General features: G+C 46.3%; 1 protein-coding gene across 1 annotated transcript in view; it reads left to right on the top strand.

The window, feature by feature from the left end:
• LOC106577890 (arrestin red cell) overlaps positions 1 to 25,944 on the top strand; it is a 79,485-nt gene that overhangs the window by 45,412 nt on the left and 8,129 nt on the right. Inside the window, exons 9-11 of the mRNA XM_082964589.1 lie at positions 8,372 to 8,456; positions 17,785 to 17,857; positions 21,508 to 21,645. Coding sequence (XP_082820715.1) covers positions 8,372 to 8,456; positions 17,785 to 17,857; positions 21,508 to 21,645 — 296 coding nt within the window. The remainder of the gene's footprint in view (positions 1 to 8,371; positions 8,457 to 17,784; positions 17,858 to 21,507; positions 21,646 to 25,944) is intronic.

Below are 25,944 nucleotides of genomic sequence, written 5' to 3'. Positions count from 1 at the left end.
GAGGCCTGCGTCTTGTGACCGTAGCGTGCGTGTAGGTATGTATGGCAGGACCAAATCGGAAAGATAGGTAGGAGCAAGCCCATGTAATGCTTTGTAGGTTAGCAGTAAAACCTTGAAATCAGCCCTTGCCTTAACAGGAAGCCAGTGTAGGGAGGCTAGCACTGGAGTAATATGATCGAATTTTTTGGTTCTAGTCAGGATTCTAGCAGCCGTATTTAGCACTAACTGAAGTTTATTTAGTGCTTTATCCGGGTAGCCGGAAAGTAGAGCATTGCAGTAGTCCAGCCTAGAAGTAACAAAAGCATGGATTAATTTTTCTGCGTCATTTTTGGACAGAAAATGTCTGATTTTTGCAATATTACGTAGATGGAAAAAAGCTGTCCTTGAAACAGTCTTGATATGTTCTTCAAAAGAGAGATCAGGGTCCAGAGTAACGCCGAGGTCCTTCACAGTTTTATTTGAGACGACTGTACAACCATCCAGATTAATTGTCAGATTCAACAGAAGATCTCTTTGTTTCTTGGGACCTAGAACAAGCATCTCTGTTTTGTCCGAGTTTAAAAGTAGAAAGTTTGCAGCCATCCACTTCTTTATGTCTGAAACACAGGCTTCTAGCGAGGGCAATTTTGGGGCTTCACCATGTTTCATTGAAATGTACAGCTGTGTGTCGTCCGCATAGCAGTGAAATTTAACATTATGTTTTCGAATGACATCCCCAAGAGGTAAAATATATAGTGAAAACAATAGTGGTCCTAAAACGGAACCTTGAGGGAACACCGAAATTTACAATTGATTTGTCAGAGGACAAACCATTCACAGAGACAAACTGATATCTTTCCGACAGATAAGATCTAAACCAGGCCAGAACTTGTCCATGTAGACCAATTTGGGTTTCCAATCTCTCCAAAAGAATGTGGTGATCGATGGTATCAAAAGCGGCACTAAGATCTAGGAGCACGAGGACAGATGCAGAGCCTCGGTCTGACGTCATTAAAAGGTAATTTACCACCTTCACAAGTGCAGTCTCAGTGCTATGATGGGGTCTAAAACCAGACTGAAGCGTTTCGAATACATTGTTTGTCTTCAGGAAGGCAGTGAGTTGCTGTGCAACAGCTTTTTCTAAAATGTTTGAGAGGAATGGAAATAGGCCGATAGTTTTTTATAATTTCTGGATCAAGATTCGGCTTTTTCAAGAGAGGCTTTATTACTGCCACTTTTAGTGAGCTTGGTACACATCCGGTGGATAGAGAGCCGTTTATTATGTTCAACATAGGAGGGCCAAGCACAGGAAGCAGCTCTTTCAGTAGTTTAGTTGGAATAGGGTCCAGTATGCAGCTTGAGGGTTTGGAGGCCATGATTATTTTCATCATTGTGTCAAGAGATATAGTACTAAAACACTTTAGTATCTGCCTTGATCCTAGGTCCTGGCAGAGTTGTGTAGACTCAGGACAATGGCGCTTTGGAGGAATACCCAGATTTAAAGAGGAGTCTGTAATTTGCTTTCTAATGATCATGATCTTTTCCTCAAAGAAGTTCATAAATTTATTACTGCTGAAGTGAAAGCCATCCTCCATTTGCGAAGGCTGCTTTTTAGTTAGCTTTGCGACAGTATCAAAAATAAATTTTGACAACTCTAGCACTGAGATGCAGTGCCTTAGAACACTGCGCAATCTATCTATTTCTCTATCTATCGCTCTATCTCTCTATCTACAGTGAGCTCCAAAATTATTGGGAGAGTGAGACATTTTGTTCTTTTGGTTTTGTACTCCAGCACTTAGGATTTGAAATGATACAATGTGAATGCTAACCTCCCCTGTTATTGTAATGGTGAGAGAGGGTAATGCTACCCTCCCCTGTTATTGTAATGGTGAGAGAGGGTAATGCTACCCTCCCCTGTTATTGTAATGGTGAGAGAGGGTAAAGCTACCCTCCCCTGTTATTGTAATGGTGAGAGAGGGTAATGCTACCCTCCCCTGTTATTGTAATGGTGAGAGAGGGTAATTAGCATGGCATGGGGGTATAACATTTGTGCGTCTGTAACTTTCTCACTCATCATTATGCACAATTTATTCAGGATTATCCGTAATCATGGTAGCATCCACATTAATGTAGAAGTGTTGTGAAACACATTATGTACTTATTTACAATACAAGTGACTCCAAATTGACACAATACATTATTTACCATTCATTTCTATTGGGCACAAAATAATCTGAAACACAACCAAAACAAACAGCAAATGCATCAAACAAGTTAGAATCACAAGCAGTAGCAGTGTTTGGGTAAAATCACTGGGGAAACCAAGCCAGGGGGAAAAATACATATTACAAACTATGTGTTGTGACAATTGCATTTTTTGCTTAATAACCTGTTAGTTCATATGCCTTGTCACTGTGAGGATGGGACAACAATAAGAAGACACAGTGGCAGAATAAATTCAACCACACCTTTGTTTCGTCACAAAACCGGAGAGCAACATCTGTCTGGTGAAGACCACAAAAAATATTACATGTAACAAACAGTTCCATGGTGAAGCAAGGTAATGTTTCCAATATTTCCTGAACTACTAAACAACTATTGACTTAGAACCAGAGAGAGTTTCCACAAGTCGCAAGGAAAACAGAAAGTGCCTCCACTATCCCAGCAGCATTTCAACTTTAACATTTCAACATCATCAAATCACCTCTGCTTAGTCTAACACAGTGACAACTTTAAGATACCAAAAACTATTTAGTCCAAGCAACTTAAGCTAAATATGTGGCTGTCCATTGTTCTGATGTGTGTGTGCGTTCGTGCAAGTAGAAAAAACATGTTGACTCACCCTACTTGTAGAGAAACAACAATGTCACCCTCCTCTTTCCTGTTGCCTAAACGGTGTATGACTGTCATACAGTACACGCTTTACGTTTTTGTTGTCCTATGCTATCTGGCTAAAGTCCTAGCTCGCTAGCCTAACTTTCTTTCATGGGTAACGATGCACCAGGTCAGCTAGTTAACATTAGCCTTCTACATCTAGCTACATGTTGAACTTCCATCGTCTAAGGCCAGGGGCACAACAATGTATGAATTAATGGTTCGATCAGAATCGCTATTATAATCATTGGCCAGTACGGAGAATTAAGTAAAACCACAAGTCCAAATCCCTATCTCCATCCATGGCTAATTTAGGAAAGGGACAATTTTAGCTAGCTAGCTACTGGAGAACAACAACACAACGAGATGCAACAATTCCAGTTGTTTCTGTTGATGACATATTTCTCTGTGATTGGGAGTGAAGCCAAACGCAAACTGGCTTCCCTTGGCACTTTTTTTTGGTGCGACAGGACCATTCACAGTTGAGCTCACTCAGTTTAGCTCAACTCTGATTGTCTAGATGCTCGCTGGCTTCCTTTGCATTCAATGCTACGGGCGGCAACAATGTCATTCTCTTTTGAACCAGACAGCATCAGAAAGATGGCCTACAGAGAGAGAGGCGCCAGTGAGATACATTCAGCCTCTTGCGAATTGAAGAAAAATGGTGAAACACAGAGTGACGAAAGATAGATTATTTTATGTTTTTTGGGGAAGCCTGGCTTCCCTTGGCATCCATGAATACACGCCACTGGTCACAAGCTTGAGGTATCATTGCATGCTAGGAATAAGGGACCAAATACTACACTTTTGACTACTTTAATACACATAAGTGAATTTGTCCCAATACTTTTGGTCCCCTAAAATGGGGGACTATGTACAAAAAGTGCTGTAATTTATAAACGGTTCACCCGATATGGGTGAAAATACCCGCACATTAAAGGAGGATACCTAGTCAGTTGTCCAACTGAATGTATTCAACTGAAATGTCTTCCACATTTAACCCAACCCCTCTGGGGTTGCTGCCTTAATCGACATCCACGTCTTCGGCGCCTGGGGAACAGTGGGTTAACTGCACTGCTCAGGGACAGAACGACAGATTTTTACCTTGTCAGCTCTGTGATTCGATCCATCAACCTTTCGGCTACTGGCCCAACGCTCTAACCACTAGGCTACCTGCCGCCCCTACACTCTAACCACTAGGCTACCTGTCACCCCTACACTCTAACCACTAGGCTACCTGTCACCCCTACACTCTAACCACCAGTCTACCTGTCACCCCTACACTCTAACCACTAGGCTACCTGTCACCCCTACACTTTAACCACTAGTCTACCTGCCGCCCCTACACTCTAACCACTAGGCTACCTGTCACCCCTACACTCTAACCACTAGGCTGCCTGTCACCCCTACACTCTAACCACCAGTCTACCTGCCACCCCTACACTCTAACCACTAGGCTACCTGTCACCCCTACACTTTAACCACTAGTCTACCTGCCGCCCCTACACTCTAACCACTAGGCTACCTGTCACCCCTACACTCTAACCACTAGGCTACCTGTCACCCCTACACTCTAACCACTAGGCTACCTGTCACCCCTACACTCTAACCACTAGGCTACCTGGCGCCCCTACACTCTAACCACTAGGCTACCTGCCGCCCCTACACTCTAACCACTAGGCTACCTGTCACCCCTACACTCTAACCACTAGGCTACCTGCCGCCCCTACACTCTAACCACTAGGCTACCTGGCGCCCCTACACTCTAACCACTAGTCTACCTGTCACCCCTACACTCTAACCACTAGTCTACCTGTCACCCCTACACTCTAAACACTAGGCTACCTGTCACCCCTACACTCTAACCACTAGGGTACCTGTCACCCCTACACTCTAACCACTAGTCTACCTGCCGCCCCTACACTCTAACCACTAGTCTACCTGTCACCCCTACACTCTAACCACTAGTCTACCTGTCGCCCCTACACTCTAACCACTAGTGTACCTGCCGCCCCTACACTCTAACCACTAGTCTATCTGCCGCCCCTACACTCTAACCACTAGTCTACCTGCCGCCCCTACACTCTAACCGCTAGTCTACCTGCCGCCCCTACACTCTAACCACTAGTCTACCTGTCACCCCTACACTCTAACCACTAGGGTACCTGCCGCCCCTACACTCTAACCGCTAGGGTAACTGCTGCCCCTACACTCTAAACACTATGGTAACTGCTGCCCCTACACTCTAACCACTAGGGTACCTGCCGCCCCTACACTCTAACCACTAGGGTACCTGCCACCCCTACACTCTAACCATTATGCTACCTGCCGTCCCTACACTCTAACCACTAGTCTACCTGCCGTCCCTACACTCTAAACACTAGTCTACCTGTCACCCCTACACTCTAACCACTAGGCTACCTGTCACCCCTACACTCTAACCACTAGGCTGCCTGTCACCCCTACACTCTAACCACTAGGCTACCTGTCACCCCTACACTCTAACCACTAGGCTACCTGTCACCCCTACACTCTAACCACTAGGCTACCTGTCACCCCTACACTCTAACCACTAGTCTACCTGTCACCCCTACACTCTAACCACTAGGCTACCTGTCACCCCTACACTCTAACCACTAGGCTACCTGTCACCCCTACACTCTAACCACTAGGCTACCTGTCACCCCTACACTCTAACCACTAGTCTACCTGTCACCCCTACACTCTAACCACTAGACTACCTGTCACCCCTACACTCTAACCACTAGGCTACCTGTCACCCCTACACTCTAACCACTAGTCTACCTGCCGCCCCTACACTCTAACCACTAGTCTACCTGCCGCCCCTACACTCTAACCACTAGTGTACCTGCCGCCCCTACACTCTAACCACTAGTCTACCTGCCGCCCCTACACTCTAACCACTAGTCTACCTGCCGCCCCTACACTCTAACCACTAGACTACCTGTCACCCCTACACTCTAACCACTAGTCTACCTGCCGCCCCTACACTCTAACCACTAGTGTACCTGCCGCCCCTACACTCTAACCACTAGTGTACCTGCCGCCCCTACACTCTAACCACTAGTCTACCTGTCGCCCCTACACTCTAACTACTAGTCTACCTGTCACCCCTACACTTTAACCACTAGGCTACCACTCTAACCACTAGGCTACCACTAGTCTACCTGTCACCCCTACACTCTAACCACTAGTCTACCTGTCACCCCTACACTCTAACCACTAGGCTACCTGTCACCCCTACACTCTAACCACTAGGCTACCTGTCACCCCTACACTCTAACCACTAGTCTACCTGTCACCCCTACACTCTAACCACTAGGCTACCTGTCACCCCTACACTCTAACCACTAGGCTACCTGTCACCCCTACACTCTAACCACTAGTCTACCTGTCACCCCTACACTCTTACCACTAGGCTACCTGTCACCCCTACACTCTAACCACTAGGCTACCTGTCACCCCTACACTCTAACCACTAGGCTACCTGTCACCCCTACACTCTAACCACTAGTCTACCTGCCGCCCCTACACTCTAACCACTAGGCTACCTGTCACCCCTACACTCTAACCACTAGTGTACCTGCCGCCCCTACACTCTAACCACTAGGCTACCTGTCGCCCCTACACTCTAACCACTAGGCTACCTGTCAACCCTACACTCTAACCACTAGGATACCTGTCGCCCCTACACTCTAACCACTAGTCTACCTGTCGCCCCTACACTCTAACCACTAGTCTACCTGTCGCCCCTACACTCTAACCACTAGGCTACCTGTCGCCCCTACACTCTAACCACTAGTCTACCTGTCACCCCTACACTCTAACCACTAGTCTACCTGTCACCCCTACACTCTAACCACTAGTCTATCTGTCGCCCCTACACTCTAACCACTAGTCTACCTGTCACCCCTACACTCTAACCACTAGTCTACCTGTCACCCCTACACTCTAACCACTAGGCTACCTGTCGCCCCTACACTCTAACCACTAGTCTACCTGTCACCCCTACACTCTAACCACTAGGCTACCTGTCGCCCCTACACTCTAACCACTAGTCTACCTGTCACCCCTACACTCTAACCACTAGTCTACCTGTCACCCCTACACTCTAACCACTAGGCTACCTGTCACCCCTACACTCTAACCACTAGGCTACCTGTCGCCCCTACACTCTAACCACTAGGCTACCTGTCGCCCCTACACTCTAACCACTAGGCTACCTGCCGCCCCTACACTCTAACCACTAGTCTACCTGCCGCCCCTACACTCTAACCACTAGGCTACCTGTCGCCCCTACACTCTAACCACTAGGCTACCTGCCGCCCCTACACTCTAACCACTAGTCTACCTGCCGCCCCTACACTCTAACCACTAGTCTACCTGCCGCCCCTACACTCTAACCACTAGGCTACCTGTCGCCCCTACACTCTAACCACTAGTCTACCTGTCGCCCCTACACTCTAACCACTAGTCTACCTGTCGCCCCTACACTCTAACCACTAGACTACCTGTCACCCCTACACTCTAACCACCAGTCTACCTGTCACCCCTACACTCTAACCACTAGGCTACCTGTCACCCCTACACTCTAACCACTAGGCTACCTGTCACCCCTACACTCTAACCACTAGACTACCTGTCACCCCTACACTCTAACCACTAGTCTACCTGTCGCCCCTACACTCTAACCACTAGGCTACCTGCCGCCCCTACACTCTAACCACTAGTCTACCTGCCGCCCCTACACTCTAACCACTAGTCTACCTGCCGCCCCTACACTCTAACCACTAGGCTACCTGTCGCCCCTACACTCTAACCACTAGTCTACCTGCCGCCCCTACACTCTAACCACTAGGCTACCTGTCGCCCCTACACTCTAACCACTAGGCTACCTGTCGCCCCTACACTCTAACCACTAGTCTACCTGTCGCCCCTACACTCTAACCACTAGTCTACCTGTCACCCCTACACTCTAACCACTAGGCTACCTGTCGCCCCTACACTCTAACCACTAGTCTACCTGTCGCCCCTACACTCTAACCACTAGTCTACCTGTCACCCCTACACTCTAACCACTAGGCTACCTGTCACCCCTACACTCTAACCACTAGTCTACCTGTCACCCCTACACTCTAACCACTAGGCTACCTGCCGCCCCTACACTCTAACCACTAGTCTACCTGCCGCCCCTACACTCTAACCACTAGGCTACCTGTCGCCCCTACACTCTAACCACTAGTCTACCTGCCGCCAAAGCTGACAGTCAGTGCTTTAACCGAATAGCCATTATATCATTTCAAATCCAAAGTGCTGCAGTACAGAGACAAAACAACAAACTTTGTCACTGTCACAATATTTTTGGAGCTCACTGTATATTGACCCCCAACCCCTCCCCTTTATCACTCATTCTTGTTCTCTCTCTTTCATCCTCTCTTTCTCCCCTCTCTTTCTCCCCCTCTCTTTCTCCCCCTCTATTTCTCTCCCTCTCTCTCAGCTCTACTACCATGGAGAACCTATCAGTGTGAATGTCCATGCGACCAACAACTCCACCAAAACAGTCAAGAGGTTGAAAATCTCAGGTAAGACACACGCATGTCCTCAGACCAGGGGGTATGGTATCCTCAGACCAGGGGGTATGGTATCCTCAGACCAGGGTTATGGTATCCTCAGACCAGGGGTTATGGTATCCTCAGACCAGGGGGTATGGTATCCTCAGACCAGGGGGTATGGTATCCTCAGACCAGGGGTTATGGTATCCTCAGACCAGGGGGTATGGTATCCTCAGACCAGGGGGTATGGTATCCTCAGACCAGGGGTTATGATATCCTCAGACCAGGGGGTATGGTATCCTCAGACCAGGGGGTATGGTATCCTCAGACCAGGGGGTATGGTATCCTCAGACCAGGGGCTATAGTATCCTCAGACCAGGGGGTATGGTATCCTCAGACCAGGGGGTATGGTATCCTCAGACCAGGGGGTATGGTATCCTCAGACCAGGGGGTATGGTATCCTCAGACCAGGGGTTATGGTATCCTCAGACCAAGGGTTATGGTATCCTCAGACCAGGGGGTATGGTATCCTCAGACCAGGGGGTATGGTATCCTCAGACCAGGGGGTATGGTATCCTCAGACCAGGGGGTATGGTATCCTCAGACCAGGGGTTATGGTATCCTCAGACCAGGGTGTATGGTATCCTCAGACCAGGGGGTATAGTATCCTCAGACCAGGGGGTATGGTATCCTCAGACCAGGGGGTATGGTATCCTCAGACCAGGGGGTATGGTATCCTCAAACCAGGGGTTATGGTATCCTCAGACCAGGGGGTATGGTATCCTCAGACCAGGGGGTATGGTATCCTCAGACCAGGGGTTATGGTATCCTCAGACCAGGGGGTATGGTATCCTCAGACCAGGGGGTATGGTATCCTCAGACCAGGGGGTATGGTATCCTCAGACCAGGGGGTATGGTATCCTCAGACCAGGGGTTATGGTATCCTCAGACCAAGGGTTATGGTATCCTCAGACCAGGGGTTATGGTATCCTCAGACCAGGGGGTATGGTATCCTCAGACCAGGGGTTATGGTATCCTCAGACCAGGGGGTATGGTATCCTCAGACCAGGGGTTATGGTATCCTCAGACCAGGGTGTATGGTATCCTCAGACCAGGGGGTATAGTATCCTCAGACCAGGGGGTATGGTATCCTCAGACCAGGGGGTATGGTATCCTCAGACCAGGGGGTATGGTATCCTCAGACCAGGGGGTATGGTATCCTCAAACCAGGGGTTATGGTATCCTCAGACCAGGGGGTATGGTATCCTCAGACTAGGGGGTATGGTATCCTCAGACCAGGGGTTATGGTATCCTCAGACCAGGGGGTATGGTATCCTCAGACCAGGGGGTATGGTATCCTCAGACCAGGGGGTATGGTATCCTCAGACCAGGGTGTATGGTATCCTCAGACCAGGGGGTATAGTATCCTCAGACCAGGGGTTATGGTATCCTCAGACCAGGGGTTATGGTATCCTCAGACCAGGGGTTATGGTATCCTCAGACCAGGGGTTATGGTATCCTCAGACCAGGGGTTATGGTATCCTCAGACCAGGGGTTATGGTATCCTCAGACCAGGGGTTATGGTATCCTCAGACCAGGGGGTATGGTATCCTCAGACCAGGGGGTATGGTATCCTCAGACCAGGAGGTATGGTATCCTCAGACCAGGGGTTATGGTATCCTCAGACCAGGGGGTATGGTATCCTCAGACCAGGGGGTATGGTATCCTCAGACCAGGGGTTATGGTATCCTCAGACCAGGGGGTATGGTATCCTCAGACCAGGGGTTATGGTATCCTCAGACCAGGGGGTATGGTATCCTCAGACCAGGGGGTATGGTATCCTCAGACCAGGGGTTATGGTATCCTCAGACCAGGGGTTATGGTATCCTCAGACCAGGGGTTATGGTATCCTCAGACCAGGGGTTATGGTATCCTCAGACCAGGGGTTATGGTATCCTCAGACCAGGGGGTATGGTATCCTCAGACCAGGGGTTATGGTATCCTCAGACCAGGGGGTATGGTATCCTCAGACCAGGGTGTATGGTATCCTCAGACCAGGGGGTATGGTATCCTCAGACCAGGGGTTATGGTATCCTCAGACCAGGGGGTATGGTATCCTCAGACCAGGGGGTATGGTATCCTCAGACCAGGGGGTATGGTATCCTCAGACCAGGGGGTATGGTATCCTCAGACCAGGGGGTATGGTATCCTCAGACCAGGGGGTATGGTATCCTCAGACCAGGGGTTATGGTGTTATTGGAAACCCACGCTGTTCTGCGGGCAGGCCTGACGGTTTTGGAGTACAGCGTAAGGGACTTTATGCAGCAGGTTAGGAGAATTAACGTAGCAGGTTAGGGGAATCAACGTAGCAGGTTAGGAGAATCAACATAGCAGGTTAGGAGAATCAACATAACAGATTAGGGGAATCAATTTAGCAGTTTAGGAGAATCAACTTAGCAGGTTAGGAGAATCAACGTAGCAGGTTAGGGGAATCAACGTAGCAGGTTAGGAGAATCAACTTAGCAGGTTAGGGGAATCAACGTAGCAGGTTAGGAGAATCAACGTAGCAGGTTAGGGGAATCAATTTAGCAGGTTAGGGGAATCAACGTAGCAGGTTAGGAGAATCAACGTAGCAGGTTAGGGGAATCAACTTAGCAGGTTAGGGGAATCAACGTAGCAGGTTAGGAGAATCAACGTAGCAGGTTAGGGGAATCAACATAACAGATTAGGGGAATCAACGTAGCAGGTTAGGAGAATCAACATAACAGATTAGGGGAATCAACATAACAGGTTAGGAGAAGGGTTAGGGTTAGCTAAAATGCGAAAATTGTCCCAGACTAGGGCTGTTACGGTGACCGAATTACTGCCACACCGGCATTCATGAGTCATGACCGCAGTCAAATTCCACGTGACCGGTGAGTCATGGTATCTAGGCTTCTCCAAAACTGCCCTCTGATGGCCATCAGTTATCTGCCAAATGTGCTAACGGCCAGTTACTAATGGCCTGGTAATAACAGCTAATTACTAATGGCCTGGTAATAACAGCTAGTTACTAATGGCCTGGTAATAACAGCTAATTACTAATGGCCTGGTAATAACAGCTAGTTACTAATGGCCTGGTAATAACAGCTCATTACTAATGGCCTGGTAATAACAGCTAATTACTAATGGCCTGGTAATAACAGCTAATTACTAGTGGCCTGGTAATAACAGCTAGTTACTAATGGCCTGGTAATAACAGCTAATTACTAATGGCCTGGTAATAACAGCTAATTACTAATGGCCTGGTAATAACAGCTAATTACTAGTGGCCTGGTAATAACAGCTAGTTACTAATGGCCTGGTAATAACAGCTAATTACTAATGGCCTGGTAATAACAGCTAGTTACTAATGGCCTGGTAATAACAGCTAATTACTAATGGCCTGGTAATAACAGCTAATTACTAATGGCCTGGTAATAACAGCTAATTACTAATGGCCTGGTAGTAACAGCTAATTACTAATGGCCTGGTAATAACAGCTAATTACTAGTGGCCTGGTAATAACAGCTAGTTACTAATGGCCTGGTAATAACAGCTAATTACTAATGGCCTGGTAATAACAGCTAGTTACTAATGGCCTGGTAATAACAGCTAATTACTAGTGGCCTGGTAATAACAGCTAGTTACTAATGGCCTGGTAATAACAGCTAATTACTAATGGCCTGGTAATAACAGCTAATTACTAATGGCCTGGTAGTAACAGCTAATTACTAATGGCCTGGTAATAACAGCTAATTACTAGTGGCCTGGTAATAACAGCTAGTTACTAATGGCCTGGTAATAACAGCTAATTACTAATGGCCTGGTAATAACAGCTAATTACTAATGGCCTGGTAATAACAGCTAATTACTAATGGCCTGGTAATAACAGCTAGTTACTAATGGCCTGGTAATAACAGCTAATTACTAATGGCCTGGTAATAACAGCTAATTACTAATGGCCTGGTAATAACAGCTAGTTACTAATGGCCTGGTAATAACAGCTAATTACTAATGGCCTGGTAATAACAGCTAATTACTAATGGCCTGGTAATAACAGCTAATTACTAATGGCCTGGTAATAACACACTAGGCCCTCCATGGAATGTGCTTGACACCCCTAATCACTCTGGCATCAACGTAATGGAAAATCAAATCAAACGCTTCATGAGAGACTTGGCATTGAGAGTGAGTGGAATAGGATCACCTGTTGCTCAGTGAGAGACAGCTCCTCATATATAAGTGTTCCTACAAGCCCGTGTTCCGCAACATTTCTAGAAACTATGCAATTGCGTGAGAAAACTGAGTTTTCAGCTTTCTATAGGCTAACTATATATATATATTTATCAACTTTCCTAATATTGAACACATTGCTTTGTGCATTCATTTTTTGGTGGACTTTTTCAAAATACAAAATTCAAAAGGCACTCGCACATCTGAGCAAACGTTTTGCAGGTTGAACAGTTGAACAAGATGAAGGAAAAAGGAAACCGCACACCGTATCGGCCTCACAGCCTTCCTCAGAGCTTTTGTGAATTTTTTTCATTAGCACATTAGCACCCTTATGTAGACCTAGCCCCACGCACATCCGTTCCACGCATGGAAATGGGTTGGAGGCGAAGGAAAAACAAATAAGTGCTACCAAATATAACAATATGCATTTCATAATTATTCGAATAAAGTGTGTAAATAAGACGTATTCAACACGTCTGTAAACTCACAATGAGGACATAGCAAGTCTACATTATTCATTGGGTACATCGTACGAAAAGCATCAGAATAATCTGAAATAGGCACATAATTCATGTTCAAATTCACAACATAACATACATAGGCATTTCATCATTAAGTCCTTTAGGAATTAATGTCTGGAGGGTGGAAATCCCAAAACATTGTCTTTTACTCAGAGTATTATTTATATCACCTCCCCTGTCTGATATCTTAACTAGACTCTATGCCACAAAATCTAAAGCTAGAAATGTCATGTTTTAGGTCATTAAAATGTACTGCGACTGGATAATCCCTGTCGTTTCTCCTGATTGAACTTTTATGTTCACTAATTCTCTGTTTGAGAGAACGAGAGGTCTTACCAACATAGCAGAGCCCACATGGACATTTAATAATGTAAATAACATGGGTGGTGGAACACGTAATGATATCGTTTATTTGGAACCGTTTTCCTGTATGTAGGTGGAAGAAATATTCACACTTCATCATATTGTTGCACTGTGCTCAACCTCTGTATTTATAGCTACCATTTGGAAAAGGGCGTAAAAGAGCCTGGCTGATTTTCTTTCGTGGCTGGCTGTTGGCATGAACCAATTTATCGCGTAAATTGCGACCTCTCCTATACACAATAAGTGGTGGATTTTTAAATTCAGCCGGCAAAGCTGGGTCCGATGATAAAACATGCCAGTGTTTCTTGACGACATCTCCCACTTTTCGCGAATTCAAAGTATATGTGGTTGTGAACATTACGGAGTGTTCTTTTGCTTTAGCGGGTCTTTTTTGTAGCAGTTCATCTCGTATTTTTCTGTTCTTAGAAACCTATTGCTCATCTCCGCTGCTTTTACTAGATAATCATCTGTGGAGTGGCATATACGGCGCAGTCTGAAAAACGGGCTTCTAGGAAGTCCTCTTTTTAATGGCTCAGGGTGGAAGCTGTCCCCCTGTAATAGAGTATTTCTGTCCGTATCTTCTCTATACAGAGTAGTAAACAGGGTTCCATTTCATTTCTCAATCCACACATCGAGGTAATGTCGTCAATATATCGATACCACTTCAGGACTTTATTCAAAAATGGGTTTTCGTTTTTATTATTGACAAAACGTTCTTCAAATAGACCCACATAAAGGTTAGCGTAGCTCAGAGCGAATGTGGAGCTCATCGATGTTCCATTCGTTTGGAGGTAGTATTCATCATCAAACCTGAAATAGTTATACTTCAAAACATATTCAGCTGTAGAATAAAGTTTGTTGGTGGATATTCATTAGTATCTCTGTCTCCCAAATAGTGAGCTAGTGCTGCCAGCCACCCCACATGGGGAATGCTGGTGTATAGACTCTCCACATCTAATGTGACCAGAATACAGTCTTCTGTTAAACCCGTTATTGGTGAGATTGTTTATGAAGTCTATAGAATCTTTTGCATAAGATGGCAATGCTTGCACATGAGTTTTAATAAAAGCGTCTACAAAGTTCGACAATGGCTCTAGCATTGAGCCTATTCCTGCAACCACTGGTCTGCCTGGATAATTGCCTTGTGTTTTAGGTTTGTGTAATTTCGGTAAAATATACAGGCATGGACGTATGGCACATTTGCAGCAAAGATATTCATATTCAGGTTTTGAGATAAGGTGGTTTAATAGGGCTTGCTCCAAATTAGAGCATATATCCCGTTGGAACACCTGTGTGGGATCAACACTCCGTTTTCTATAGAAACGTTCATTACTGAGTTGTCTCTGAATTTCTTCTTTATGTTTTTCATAGTCTAAAACAACCACAGCACCCCCCTTGTCTGCAGGTTTAATAACCAAAGAGGAATCTTTCATTGCTTCTTGTTCGACTAACCTACAATAGGTATTAATCGAGGAGTTGTTAACCATGGGACAGAATTTGCTTTTGGGCATAAAATGGGTACCAGTTCTTTGATGTGTTTCTAGGCCCGAAACAGTGTTTTGCAAAAACACATGCTTAAGTTTAATCTTGCGAAAGAATTTAAACAGATCTGCTTTTGTATGGAATGGTTTATCTGTAGTCTAGGTACCATAGAGAGGCCCTTAGATAAGACTGAGACTTGTGGACTTTTTAAAACCCTAGTGGCATGTATCTTGTAGCCTAGCTCATAGGCCTACAGTTGAAGTCGGAAGTTTACATAAACTTAAGTTGGAGTCATTAAAACTCATTTTTCAACCACTCCACAAATTTCTTGTTAACAAACTATAGTTTTGGCAAGTCGGTTAGGACATCTACTTTGTGCATGATACAAGTAATTTTTCCAACAATTGTTTACAGACAGATTATTTCACTTATAATTCACTGTATCACAATTCCAGTGGGTCAGAAGTTTACATACACTAAGTTGACTATGCCTTTAAACAGCTTGGAAAATTCCAGAAAATGATGTCATGGCTTTAGAAGCTTCTGATAGGCTAATTGACATAATTTGAGTCAATTGAAGGTGTACCTGTGGATGTATTTCAAGGCCTACCTTCAAACTCAGTGCCTCTTTGCTTGACATCCTGGGAAAATCAAAAGAAATCAGTCAAGACCTCAGAAAAGAAATTGTAGACCTCCACAAGTACCACGTTCATCTGTACAAACAATAGTACACAAGTATAAACACCATGGGACCACACAGCCGTCATACTGCTCAGGAAGGAGACGCGTTCTGTCTCCTAGAGATGAACGTACTTTGGTGCGAAGAGTGCAAATCAATCCCAGAACAACAGCAAAGGACCTTGTGAAGATGCTGGAGTAAACAGGTACGAAAGTATCTATATCCACAGTAAAATGAGTTCTATATCAACATAACCTGAAAGCCTGCTCAGCAAGGAAGAAGCCACTGCTCCAAAACCGCCATAAAATAGCCAGATTATGGTTTGCAACTGCACATGGGGACAAAGATCGGGCTTTTTTGGAGAAATGTCCTCTGGTCTGATGAAACAAAAATAGAACCGTTTGGCCATAATGACCATCATTGTGTTTGGAGGAAAAAGGGGGAGGCTTGCAAGCCGAAGACCACCATCCCAACCGTAAAGCACGGGGGTGGCAGCATCATGTTGTGGGGGTGCTTTGCTGCAGGAGGGACTGGTGCACTTCACAAAATAGATGACATCATGAGGCAGGAAAATTATGTGGATATATCGAAGCAACATCTCAAGACATCAGTCAGGAAGTTAATGCTTGGTCGCAAATGGGTCTTCCAAATGGACAATGACCGCAAGCATACTTCCAAAGTTGTGCCAAAATGGCTTAAGGACAACAAAGTCAAGGTATTGGAGCCCTGACCTCAATCCTATAGAACATTTGTGGGCAGCACTGAAAAAGCTTGTGCGAGCAAGGAGGCCTACAAACCTGACTCAGTTACACCAGCTCTGTGAGGAGGAGTGGGCCAAAATTCACCCAACTTCTTGTGGGAAGCTAGTGGAAAGCTACCCAAAATGTTTGACCCAAGTTAAACAATTTAAAGGCAATGCTACCAAATACTAATCGAGTGTATGTAAACTTCTGACCCACTGGGAATGGGCTGAAAGAAATAAAAGCTGAAATAAATAATTCTCTGTACTATTATTCTGACATTTCACATTCTTAAAATAAAGTGGTGATCCTAACTGACCTAAGACAGGGAATTTTTACTAGGATTAAATGTCAGGAATTGTGAGAGCACATAGCCTACAGAGGCTAGTGAAACAAGACCCCTGGAACAGGGTTGGAGAGCACATAGCCTACAGAGCCTAGTGAAACATGTTCTTATAAGCCAAGTGCTCAATTCTTCAAATGAACCACATTAATCTGCTTTACAACCGGTGTAGCCTACCCGGCTTATTAAAAACGTTAACGGGTGAAGTGCTTCCTCCGTTTGCTATTCGAGTGCAGGCTATGAATGTTTTTTTTTTGTGTGGGCTATTCTAAATAAAAAAGAATTCCACACATTTATTAGTAGGCTGTATGTAAAGACCAGATTAAATTGAGAATAGTCTGATGGGTGAGAATATTATCAAGTGCTTTTCAAATTGTGAATGAGAGACTGATGAAGTGTGTGCAGCCTGCACAAAAAAACAGAGCACATACATGCCTTTCATGAAACTTTTTTCAAACCCTCGTTAGAGCCGCATCATGCAGCCTTACAATGTATTAAACATCTAAATGTATAGCCTAACGTCTGTATCACAAACAGTGGCGGTTCTAACTCTAAATGAAGCATACAGGAGGACCTGTTTCAAATGATCAATTTGTTAACTGCTCAACACAGAATAGCCGTATGTGCTCACTCCCTCTGAATCGTTTAGGAAAAAGACCCTTTCTATTTTATTCAGCTTTGTTCAATTATATTCTTCATACTATAAAATAATGCCTTGGGAATTCTAAGCAAATCTTGTCTGTTAAATGAACTAGTGTAGTCCACAGCCATATGGCATAGCCAGATCAGGACCTAACATAAGGACAACTCAGAGTATGAGAGACAGAAGGTTGATATTGCAGTAGTACGTTATACACAGGTTTGTATGGGTATGCTTCCTGTCCCTCTCTCTCCTACAGCGTGTATTCTACAGTGTGTGTGTGTGTGTGTGTGTGTTTTCCTGCTGTGTTAACCCTCTCTCTCTCCCCTGCTGCAGTTCGCCAGTATGCTGACATTTGTCTGTTCAGTACGGCTCAGTACAAGTGTCCTGTTGCACAGGAAGAGGCAGAGTGAGTCCCCTTCTCTCCATCCCTGTCCCCTTCTCTCCAAACCTCTCTCTCCATCCCTGTCCCCTTCTCTCCAAACCTCTCTCTCCATCCCTGTAAGTCTCTCCAAACCTCTCTCTCCAAACCTCTCTCTCCATCCCTGTCCCCTTCTCTCCAAACCTCTCTCTCCATCCCTGTCCCCTTCTCTCCAAACCTCTCTCTCCATCCCTGTAAGTCTCTCCAAACCTCTCTCTCCATCCCTGTCCCCTTCTCTCCAAACCTCTCTCTCCATCCCTGTAAGTCTCTCCAAACCTCTCTCTCCATCCCTGTAAGTCTCTCCAAACCTCTCTCTCCAAGCCTCTCTCTCCATCCCTGTCCCCTTCTCTCCAAAACCTCTCTCTCCATCCCTGTCCCCTTCTCTCCAAACCTCTCTCTCCATCCCTGTAACAGTCTCTCCAAACCTCTCTCTCCAAGCCTCTCTCTCCATCCCTGTCCCCTTCTCTCCAAACCTCTCTCTCCATCCCTGTAACCTTCTCTCCAAACCTCTCTCCCCAAACCTCTCTCTCCAAACCTCTCTCTCCAAACCTCTCTCTCCATCCCTGTCCCCTTCTCTCCAAACCTCTCTCTCCAAACCTCTCTCTCCAAACCTCTCTCTCCAAACCTCTCTCTCCATCCCTGTCCCCTTCTCTCCAAACCTCTCTCTCCATCCCTGTCCCCTTCTCTCCAAACCTCTCTCTCCATCCCTGTAACCTTCTCTCCAAACCTCTCTCCCCAAACCTCTCTCTCCAAACCTCTCTCTCCAAACCTCTCTCTCCATCCCTGTCCCCTTCTCTCCAAACCTCTCTCTCCAAACCTCTCTCTCCATCCCTGTCCCCTTCTCTCCAAACCTCTCTCTCCATCCCTGTCCCATTCTCTCCAAACCTCTCTCTCCATCCCTGTCTCCTTCTCTCCAAACCTCTCTCTCCATCCCTGTCTCCTTCTCTCCAAACCTCTCTCTCCATCCCTGTCCCCTTCTCTCCAAACCTCTCTCTCCAAGCCTCTCTCTCCATCCCTGTCCCCTTCTCTCCAAACCTCTCTCTCCAAACCTCTCTCTCCATCCCTGTCCCCTTCTCTCCAAATCTCTCTCTCCATCCCTGTAACAGTCTCTCCAAAACTCTCTCTCTCTCCATCCCTGTCCCCTTCTCTCCAAACCTCTCTCTCCATCCCTGTAACAGTCTCTCCAAACCTCTCTCTCCATCCCTGTAACCTTCTCTCCAAACCTCTCTCTCCAAGCCTCTCTCTCCATCCCTGTCCCCTTCTCTCCAAACCTCTCTCTCCAAACCTCTCTCTCCATCCCTGTCCCCTTCTCTCCAAATCTCTCTCTCCATCCCTGTAACAGTCTCTCCAAAACTCTCTCTCTCTCCATCCCTGTCCCCTTCTCTCCAAACCTCTCTCTCCATCCCTGTAACAGTCTCTCCAAACCTCTCTCTCCAAAGCTCTCTCTCCATCCCTGTCCCCTTCTCTCTAAACCTCTCCAAACCTCTCTCTTCATCCCTGTCTCCTTCTCTCCAAACCTCTCTCTCCATCCCTGTCCCCTTCTCTCCAAACCTCTCTCTCCATCCCTGTAACAGTCTCTCCAAACCTCTCTCTCCATCCCTGTAACCTTCTCTCCAAACCTCTCTCTCCATCCCTGTAACAGTCTCTCCAAAACCTCTCTCTCCATCCCTGTCCCCTTCTCTCCAAACCTCTCTCTCCAAACCTCTCTCTCCAAACCTCTCTCTCCAAACCTCTCTCTCCATCCCTGTCCCCTTCTCTCCAAACCTCTCTCTCCATCCCTGTCCCATTCTCTCCAAACCTCTCTCTCCATCCCTGTCTCCTTCTCTCCAAACCTCTCTCTCCATCCCTGTCTCCTTCTCTCCAAACCTCTCTCTCCATCCCTGTCCCCTTCTCTCCAAACCTCTCTCTCCAAGCCTCTCTCTCCATCCCTGTCCCCTTCTCTCCAAACCTCTCTCTCCAAACCTCTCTCTCCATCCCTGTCCCCTTCTCTCCAAATCTCTCTCTCCATCCCTGTAACAGTCTCTCCAAAACTCTCTCTCTCTCCATCCCTGTCCCCTTCTCTCCAAACCTCTCTCTCCATCCCTGTAACCTTCTCTCCAAACCTCTCTCTCCATCCCTGTCCCCTTCTCTCTAAACCTCTCCAAACCTCTCTCTCCATCCCTGTCCCCTTCTCTCCAAACCTCTCTCTCCATCCCTGTAACAGTCTCTCCAAACCTCTCTCTCCAAAGCTCTCTCTCCATCCCTGTCCCCTTCTCTCTAAACCTCTCCAAACCTCTCTCTTCATCCCTGTCTCCTTCTCTCCAAACCTCTCTCTTCATCCCTGTCCCCTTCTCTCCAAACCTCTCTCTCCATCCCTGTAACAGTCTCTCCAAACCTCTCTCTCCATCCCTGTAACCTTCTCTCCAAACCTCTCTCTCCATCCCTGTCCCCTTCTTGTCCTCCTTCTCCTCTTCTTTGTCTCGTCTGTGAGAGAGAGAGAGAGAGAGAGAGAGAGAGAGAGAGAGAGAGAGAGAGAGAGAGAATAATGCAGACAGATTGTGTGGCCATACAGACACTCACTTTCAGTAGTGTTTTTAATAGTATTGTTGTATTATTTCTGCATATCTTCTACCTCATATTGTATGACCCTCTATGACATCACCCAACCTCCCTTTCTGCTGGCACTACCATGCCAGAATACTCCTCTCCTCCCCACCCCCCGTCTAACCCCGTCTCAACGGCCCCAGGTAACCTCATCTTATCCCGTCTAGTAACATCACAGCCCCTTGTCCCCTTGTTATGACATCTTAGAGTCAGTGTTTTCTCCCCCTGTACTGTAGTTTTACAGGTGACTGATGTAGTTCTGCACAGATGTGACACCTACAAAAAGTCTGTGGGCCGTGCCTCCAACCGGTGAGTAGAGGAGGAGCGACTGGCTAGGCCTTGACCCAAAATGGCCGCCCAAGACGTAACCCCCAGAGCTCCCAGACCCAGACCTCCCCACAACCCCAGTACCTGGCTCCCAGACCCAGACCTCCCCACAACCCCAGTACCTGGCTCCCAGACCCAGACCTCCCCACAACCCCAGTACCTGGCTCCCAGACCCAGACCTCCCCACAACCCCAGTACCTGTCTCCCAGACCCAGACCTCCCCACAACCCCAGTACCTGGCTCCCAGACCCAGACCTCCCCACAACCCCAGTACCTGTCTCCCAGACCCAGACCTCCCCACAACCCCAGTACCTGGCTCCCAGACCTCCCCACAACCCCAGTACCTGTCTCCCAGACCCAGACCTCCCCACAACCCCAGTACCTGGCTTGATTTTCGGTCCACCAAAACATTCCCTCATGGCCTAAATCGAGATGCCCGACCTCACACTCTGATAATTCTCCTCCTTGTCCCCTGTTATCCAGTCCTCCACAAGAAGCCACTGGCCCCAAAACCCAATATCCTTTCTCTGAAATGAAGAGGATTCTCTCCCAGTCCAGTCCCCTTCCATGCCCCTCTCCCTCCCTGTTCCAGCATCTCACAGATCCTTTCTTTTCCTCTCTTCTTTCCTTACTGCTTCCAGAGCGTTGTGGATGCCTATACAAGAGGGAGTAGGAACCAATCACATATGAAATAATCAATCATTTTCTCTCTCTCACCTCCTCCACAGTGACCAGGTGTCCCCCAGCAGTACGTTCTGTAAGGTGTACACCCTGACTCCCACGCTCACCAACAACCGGGAAAAGAGAGGCCTGGCACTGGACGGCAAGCTGAAGCACGAAGACACCAACCTGGCCTCCAGCACCATGTAAGAGACGAGAGAGAGAGACTAGAGAAACACATTACAGAGAGAGAGAGAGAGAGACTAGAGAAACACATTACAGAGAGAGAGAGAGAGAGAGACTAGAGAAACACATTACAGAGAGAGAGAGAGAGAGAGAGAGAGACTAGAGAAACACATTACAGAGAGAGAGAGAGAGAGACTAGAGAAACACATTACAGAGAGAGAGAGAGAGACTAGAGAAACACATTACAGAGAGAGAGAGAGAGACTAGAGAAACACATTACAGAGAGAGAGAGAGAGAGACTAGAGAAACACATTACAGAGAGAGAGAGAGAGAGACTAGAGAAACACATTACAGAGAGAGAGAGAGAGAGACTAGAGAAACACATTACAGAGAGAGAGAGAGAGACTAGAGAAACACATTACAGAGAGAGAGAGAGAGAGACTAGAGAAACACATTACAGAGAGAGAGAGAGAGAGACTAGAGAAACACATTACAGAGAGAGAGAGAGAGAGACTAGAGAAACACATTACAGAGAGAGAGAGAGAGAGAGAGAGAGAGCGAGAGAGAGAGACTAGATAAACACATTACAGAGAGAGAGAGAGAGACTAGAGAAACACATTACAGAGAGAGAGAGAGAGAGAGAGAGAGAGAGAGAGACTAGAGAAACACATTACAGAGAGAGAGAGAGAGAGAGACTAGAGAAACACATTACAGAGAGAGAGAGAGAGAGAGAGAGAGAGAGAGAGACTAGATAAACACATTACAGAGAGAGAGAGAGAGAGAGAGAGACTAGAGAAACACATTACAGAGAGAGAGAGAGAGAGAGAGAGAGAGACACTAGAGAAACACATTACAGAGAGAGAGAGAGAGAGAGAGAGAGAGAGAGAGAGACTAGAGAAACACATTACAGAGAGAGAGAGAGAGAGAGAGAGAGAGACTAGAGAAACACATTACAGAGAGAGAGAGAGAGAGACTAGAGAAACACATTACAGAGAGAGCGAGAGAGAGACTAGAGAAACACATTACAGAGAGAGAGAGAGACTAGAGAAACACATTACAGAGAGAGAGAGAGAGACTAGAGAAACACATTACAGAGAGAGAGAGAGACTAGAGAAACACATTACAGAGAGAGAGAGAGACTAGAGAAACACATTACAGAGAGAGAGAGAGAGACTAGAGAAACACATTACAGAGAGAGAGAGAGAGACTAGAGAAACACATTACAGAGAGAGAGAGAGACTAGAGAGACAGAGACGAGAGAGAGACGAGAGAGACGAGAGAAACACATTACAGAGAGAGAGAGAGAGAGAGACTAGAGAAACACATTACAGAGAGAGAGAGAGACGAGAGAGACAGAGATGAGAGAGAGATGAGAGAGAGACGAGAGAGACAGAGATGAGAGAGAGACGAGAGAGAGACGAGAGAGACAGAGATGAGAGAGAGATGAGAGAGAGGCGAGAGAGACAGAGATGAGAGAAACACATAGATTACAGAGAGAGAGACAGAGAGACAGACGAGAGAGACAGACGAGAGAGACATAGATTACAGAGAGAGAGACAGAGAGACAGACGAGAGAGACAGACGAGAGAGACAGACAAAGACAGACGAGAGAGACAGAGAGAGAGAGAGACAGAGAGACTGTAGCACCCGGCCTGACCCTACTATAATCTAAATTCAAATGTCTACGGTTTGCTGGTGCTTCTGTCCCCAACCAAGGAGGCCCTACAGCAGCACCTATATCTTCTGCACAGATTCTGTCTGACCTGGACCCTGACAGTAAATCTCAGTAGGACAAAAATAATGGTGTTCCAAAAAAGGTCCAGTCGCCAGGACCACAAATACAAATTCCATCTAGACACCGTTGCCCTAGAGCACACAAAATACTATACATACCTCGGCCTAAACATCAGCGCCACAGGTAACTTCCACAAGGATGTGAACGATCTGAGAGACAAGGCAAGAAGGGCCTTCTACGCCATCAAAAGGAACATAAAATTCTTCATCCCAATTAGGATCTGGCTAAAAATACTTAAATCAGTTATAGAACCCATTGCCCTTTATGGTTGTGAGGTCTGGGGTCCGCTCACCAACCAAGAATTCACAAAATGGGACAAACACGAAATTGAGACTCTGCATGCAGAATTCTGCAAAAATATCCTCTGTGTACAACGTAGAACACCAAATAATGCATGCAGAGCAGAATTAGGCCGATACCCGCTAATTATCAAAATCCAGAAAAGAGCCGTTAAATTCTACAACCACCTAAAAGGAAGCGATTCCCAAACCTTCCATAACGAAGCCATCACCTACAGAGAGATGAACCTGGAGAAGAGTCCCCTAAGCAAGCTGGTCCTGGGTCTCTGTTCACAAACACAAACAGACCCCACAGAGCCCCAGGACAGCAACACAATTAGACCCAACCAAATCATGAGATAACAAAAAGAGAATTACTTGACACATTGTAAAGAATTAACAAAAGAAAAACAGAGCAAACTAGAATGCTATTTGGCCCTAAACAGAGAGTACACAGTGGCAGAATACCTGACCACTGTGACTGACCCAAACTTAAGGAAAGCTTTGACTATGTACAGACTCAGTGAGCATAGCCTTGCTATTGAGAAAGGCCGCCGTAGGCAGACCTGGCTCTCAAGAGAAGACAGGCTATGTGCACACTGCCCACAAAATGAGGTGGAAACTGATCTGCACTTCCTAACCTCCTGCCCAATGTATGACCATATTAGAGACACATATTTCCCTCAGATTACACAGATCCACAAAGAAATGCCACAGTGTGCCATCACAGCAGCAAGATTTGTGACCAGTGAAAAAACATCGTTACGAAACTGTATATAGACAATTACATTTGAAATGTCTATTCCTTTGGAACTATTCCTTTGGAACTTGTGTGTAATGTTTGCTGTACATTTTTTATTTCACTTGCTTTGGCAGTGTAAACATGTTTCCCATGCCAATAAAGCCCATTGAATTGAAGAGAGAGGAAGAGAGGAGAGAACCCACATTCAGAAAGTATTCAGACCCCTTGACTTTCCACATTTTGTTACGTTACAGCCTTATTCTAAAATGTATTAATTGTTTTTTTCCTCATCAATCTACACACAATACCCCATAATGACAAAGCAAAAATATATTTTGAAATGTTTGCAAATTTATTACTAATAAAAAATGGAAATATCACATTTACATAAGTATTCAGACCCTCAGTACTTTGTTGAAGCACCTTTGGCAGCAATTACAGCCTCAAGTCTTCTTGGGTATGACGCTACAAGCTTGGCACACCTGTATTTGGGGAGTTTCTCCCATTCTTCTCTGCAGATCCTCTCAAGCTCTGTCAGGTTGGATGGGGAGCGTCGCTGCACAGCTATTTTCAGGTCTCTTCAGAGATCTTCGATCAGGTTCAAGTTTGGGCTCTGGCTGGGCCACTTAAGGACATTCAGAGACATGTCCCGAAGCCACTCCTGCTTTATCTTGGCTGTGTGCTTAGGGTCATTGTCCTATTGGAAGGTGAACTTTCACCCCAGTCTGAGGTCCTGAGCGCTCTGGAGCAGGTTTTCATCAAGGATCTCTCTACTTTGTCTGTTCATATTTCCCTCAAGCCTGACTAGTCTCTCTGTCGCTGAAAAACATCCCCACAGCATGATGCTGCCACCACCATGCTTCACCGTAGGGATGGTGCCAGGTTTCCTCCAGACGTGACGCTTGGCATTCAGGTCAAAGAATTCAATCTTGGTTTCAACAGACCAGAGAATCTTGTTTCTCATGGTCTGAGAGTCCTTTAGGTGCCTTTTGGCAAACTCCAAGCTGGTTGTCACGTGCCTTTTACTGAGGAGTGGCTTGCATCTGGCAACTCTACCAACAACAAAAAACTGATTGGTGGATTGCTGCAGAGATGGATGTCCTTCTGGAAGGTCACCTCCCTGACCAAGGCCCTTCTACCATGATTGCTCAGTTTGGCCAGGCGGCCAGCTCTAGGAAGAGTCTTGGTGGTTTCAAACTTCTTCCATTTAAGAATGATGGAGGCCACTGTGTTCCTGGGGACCTTCAATGCTGCAGACATTTTTTGGTACCCTTCCCCAGATCTGTGCCTCGATATAATCCTGTCACGGAGCTCTACGGACAATTCCTTCTACATCATGGTTTGGTTTTTGCTCTGACGTGCACTGTTAACTGTGGGACCTTATATAGACAGGTCTGTGCCTTTCCAAATCATGTCCAATCAATTGAATTTACCACAGGTGGACTCCAATCAAGTTGTAGAAACATCTCAAGGATGATCAATGGAAACGGGATGCACCTGAGCT

This window comes from Salmo salar, chromosome 18 (assembly GCF_965601325.2).
Source record: "Salmo salar chromosome 18, fSalSal1, whole genome shotgun sequence".
NCBI lineage: Eukaryota > Metazoa > Chordata > Actinopteri > Salmoniformes > Salmonidae > Salmo > Salmo salar.
Note: the sequence above shows the minus strand (reverse complement) of the source record. Positions and strands in the feature narration are given on the sequence as shown.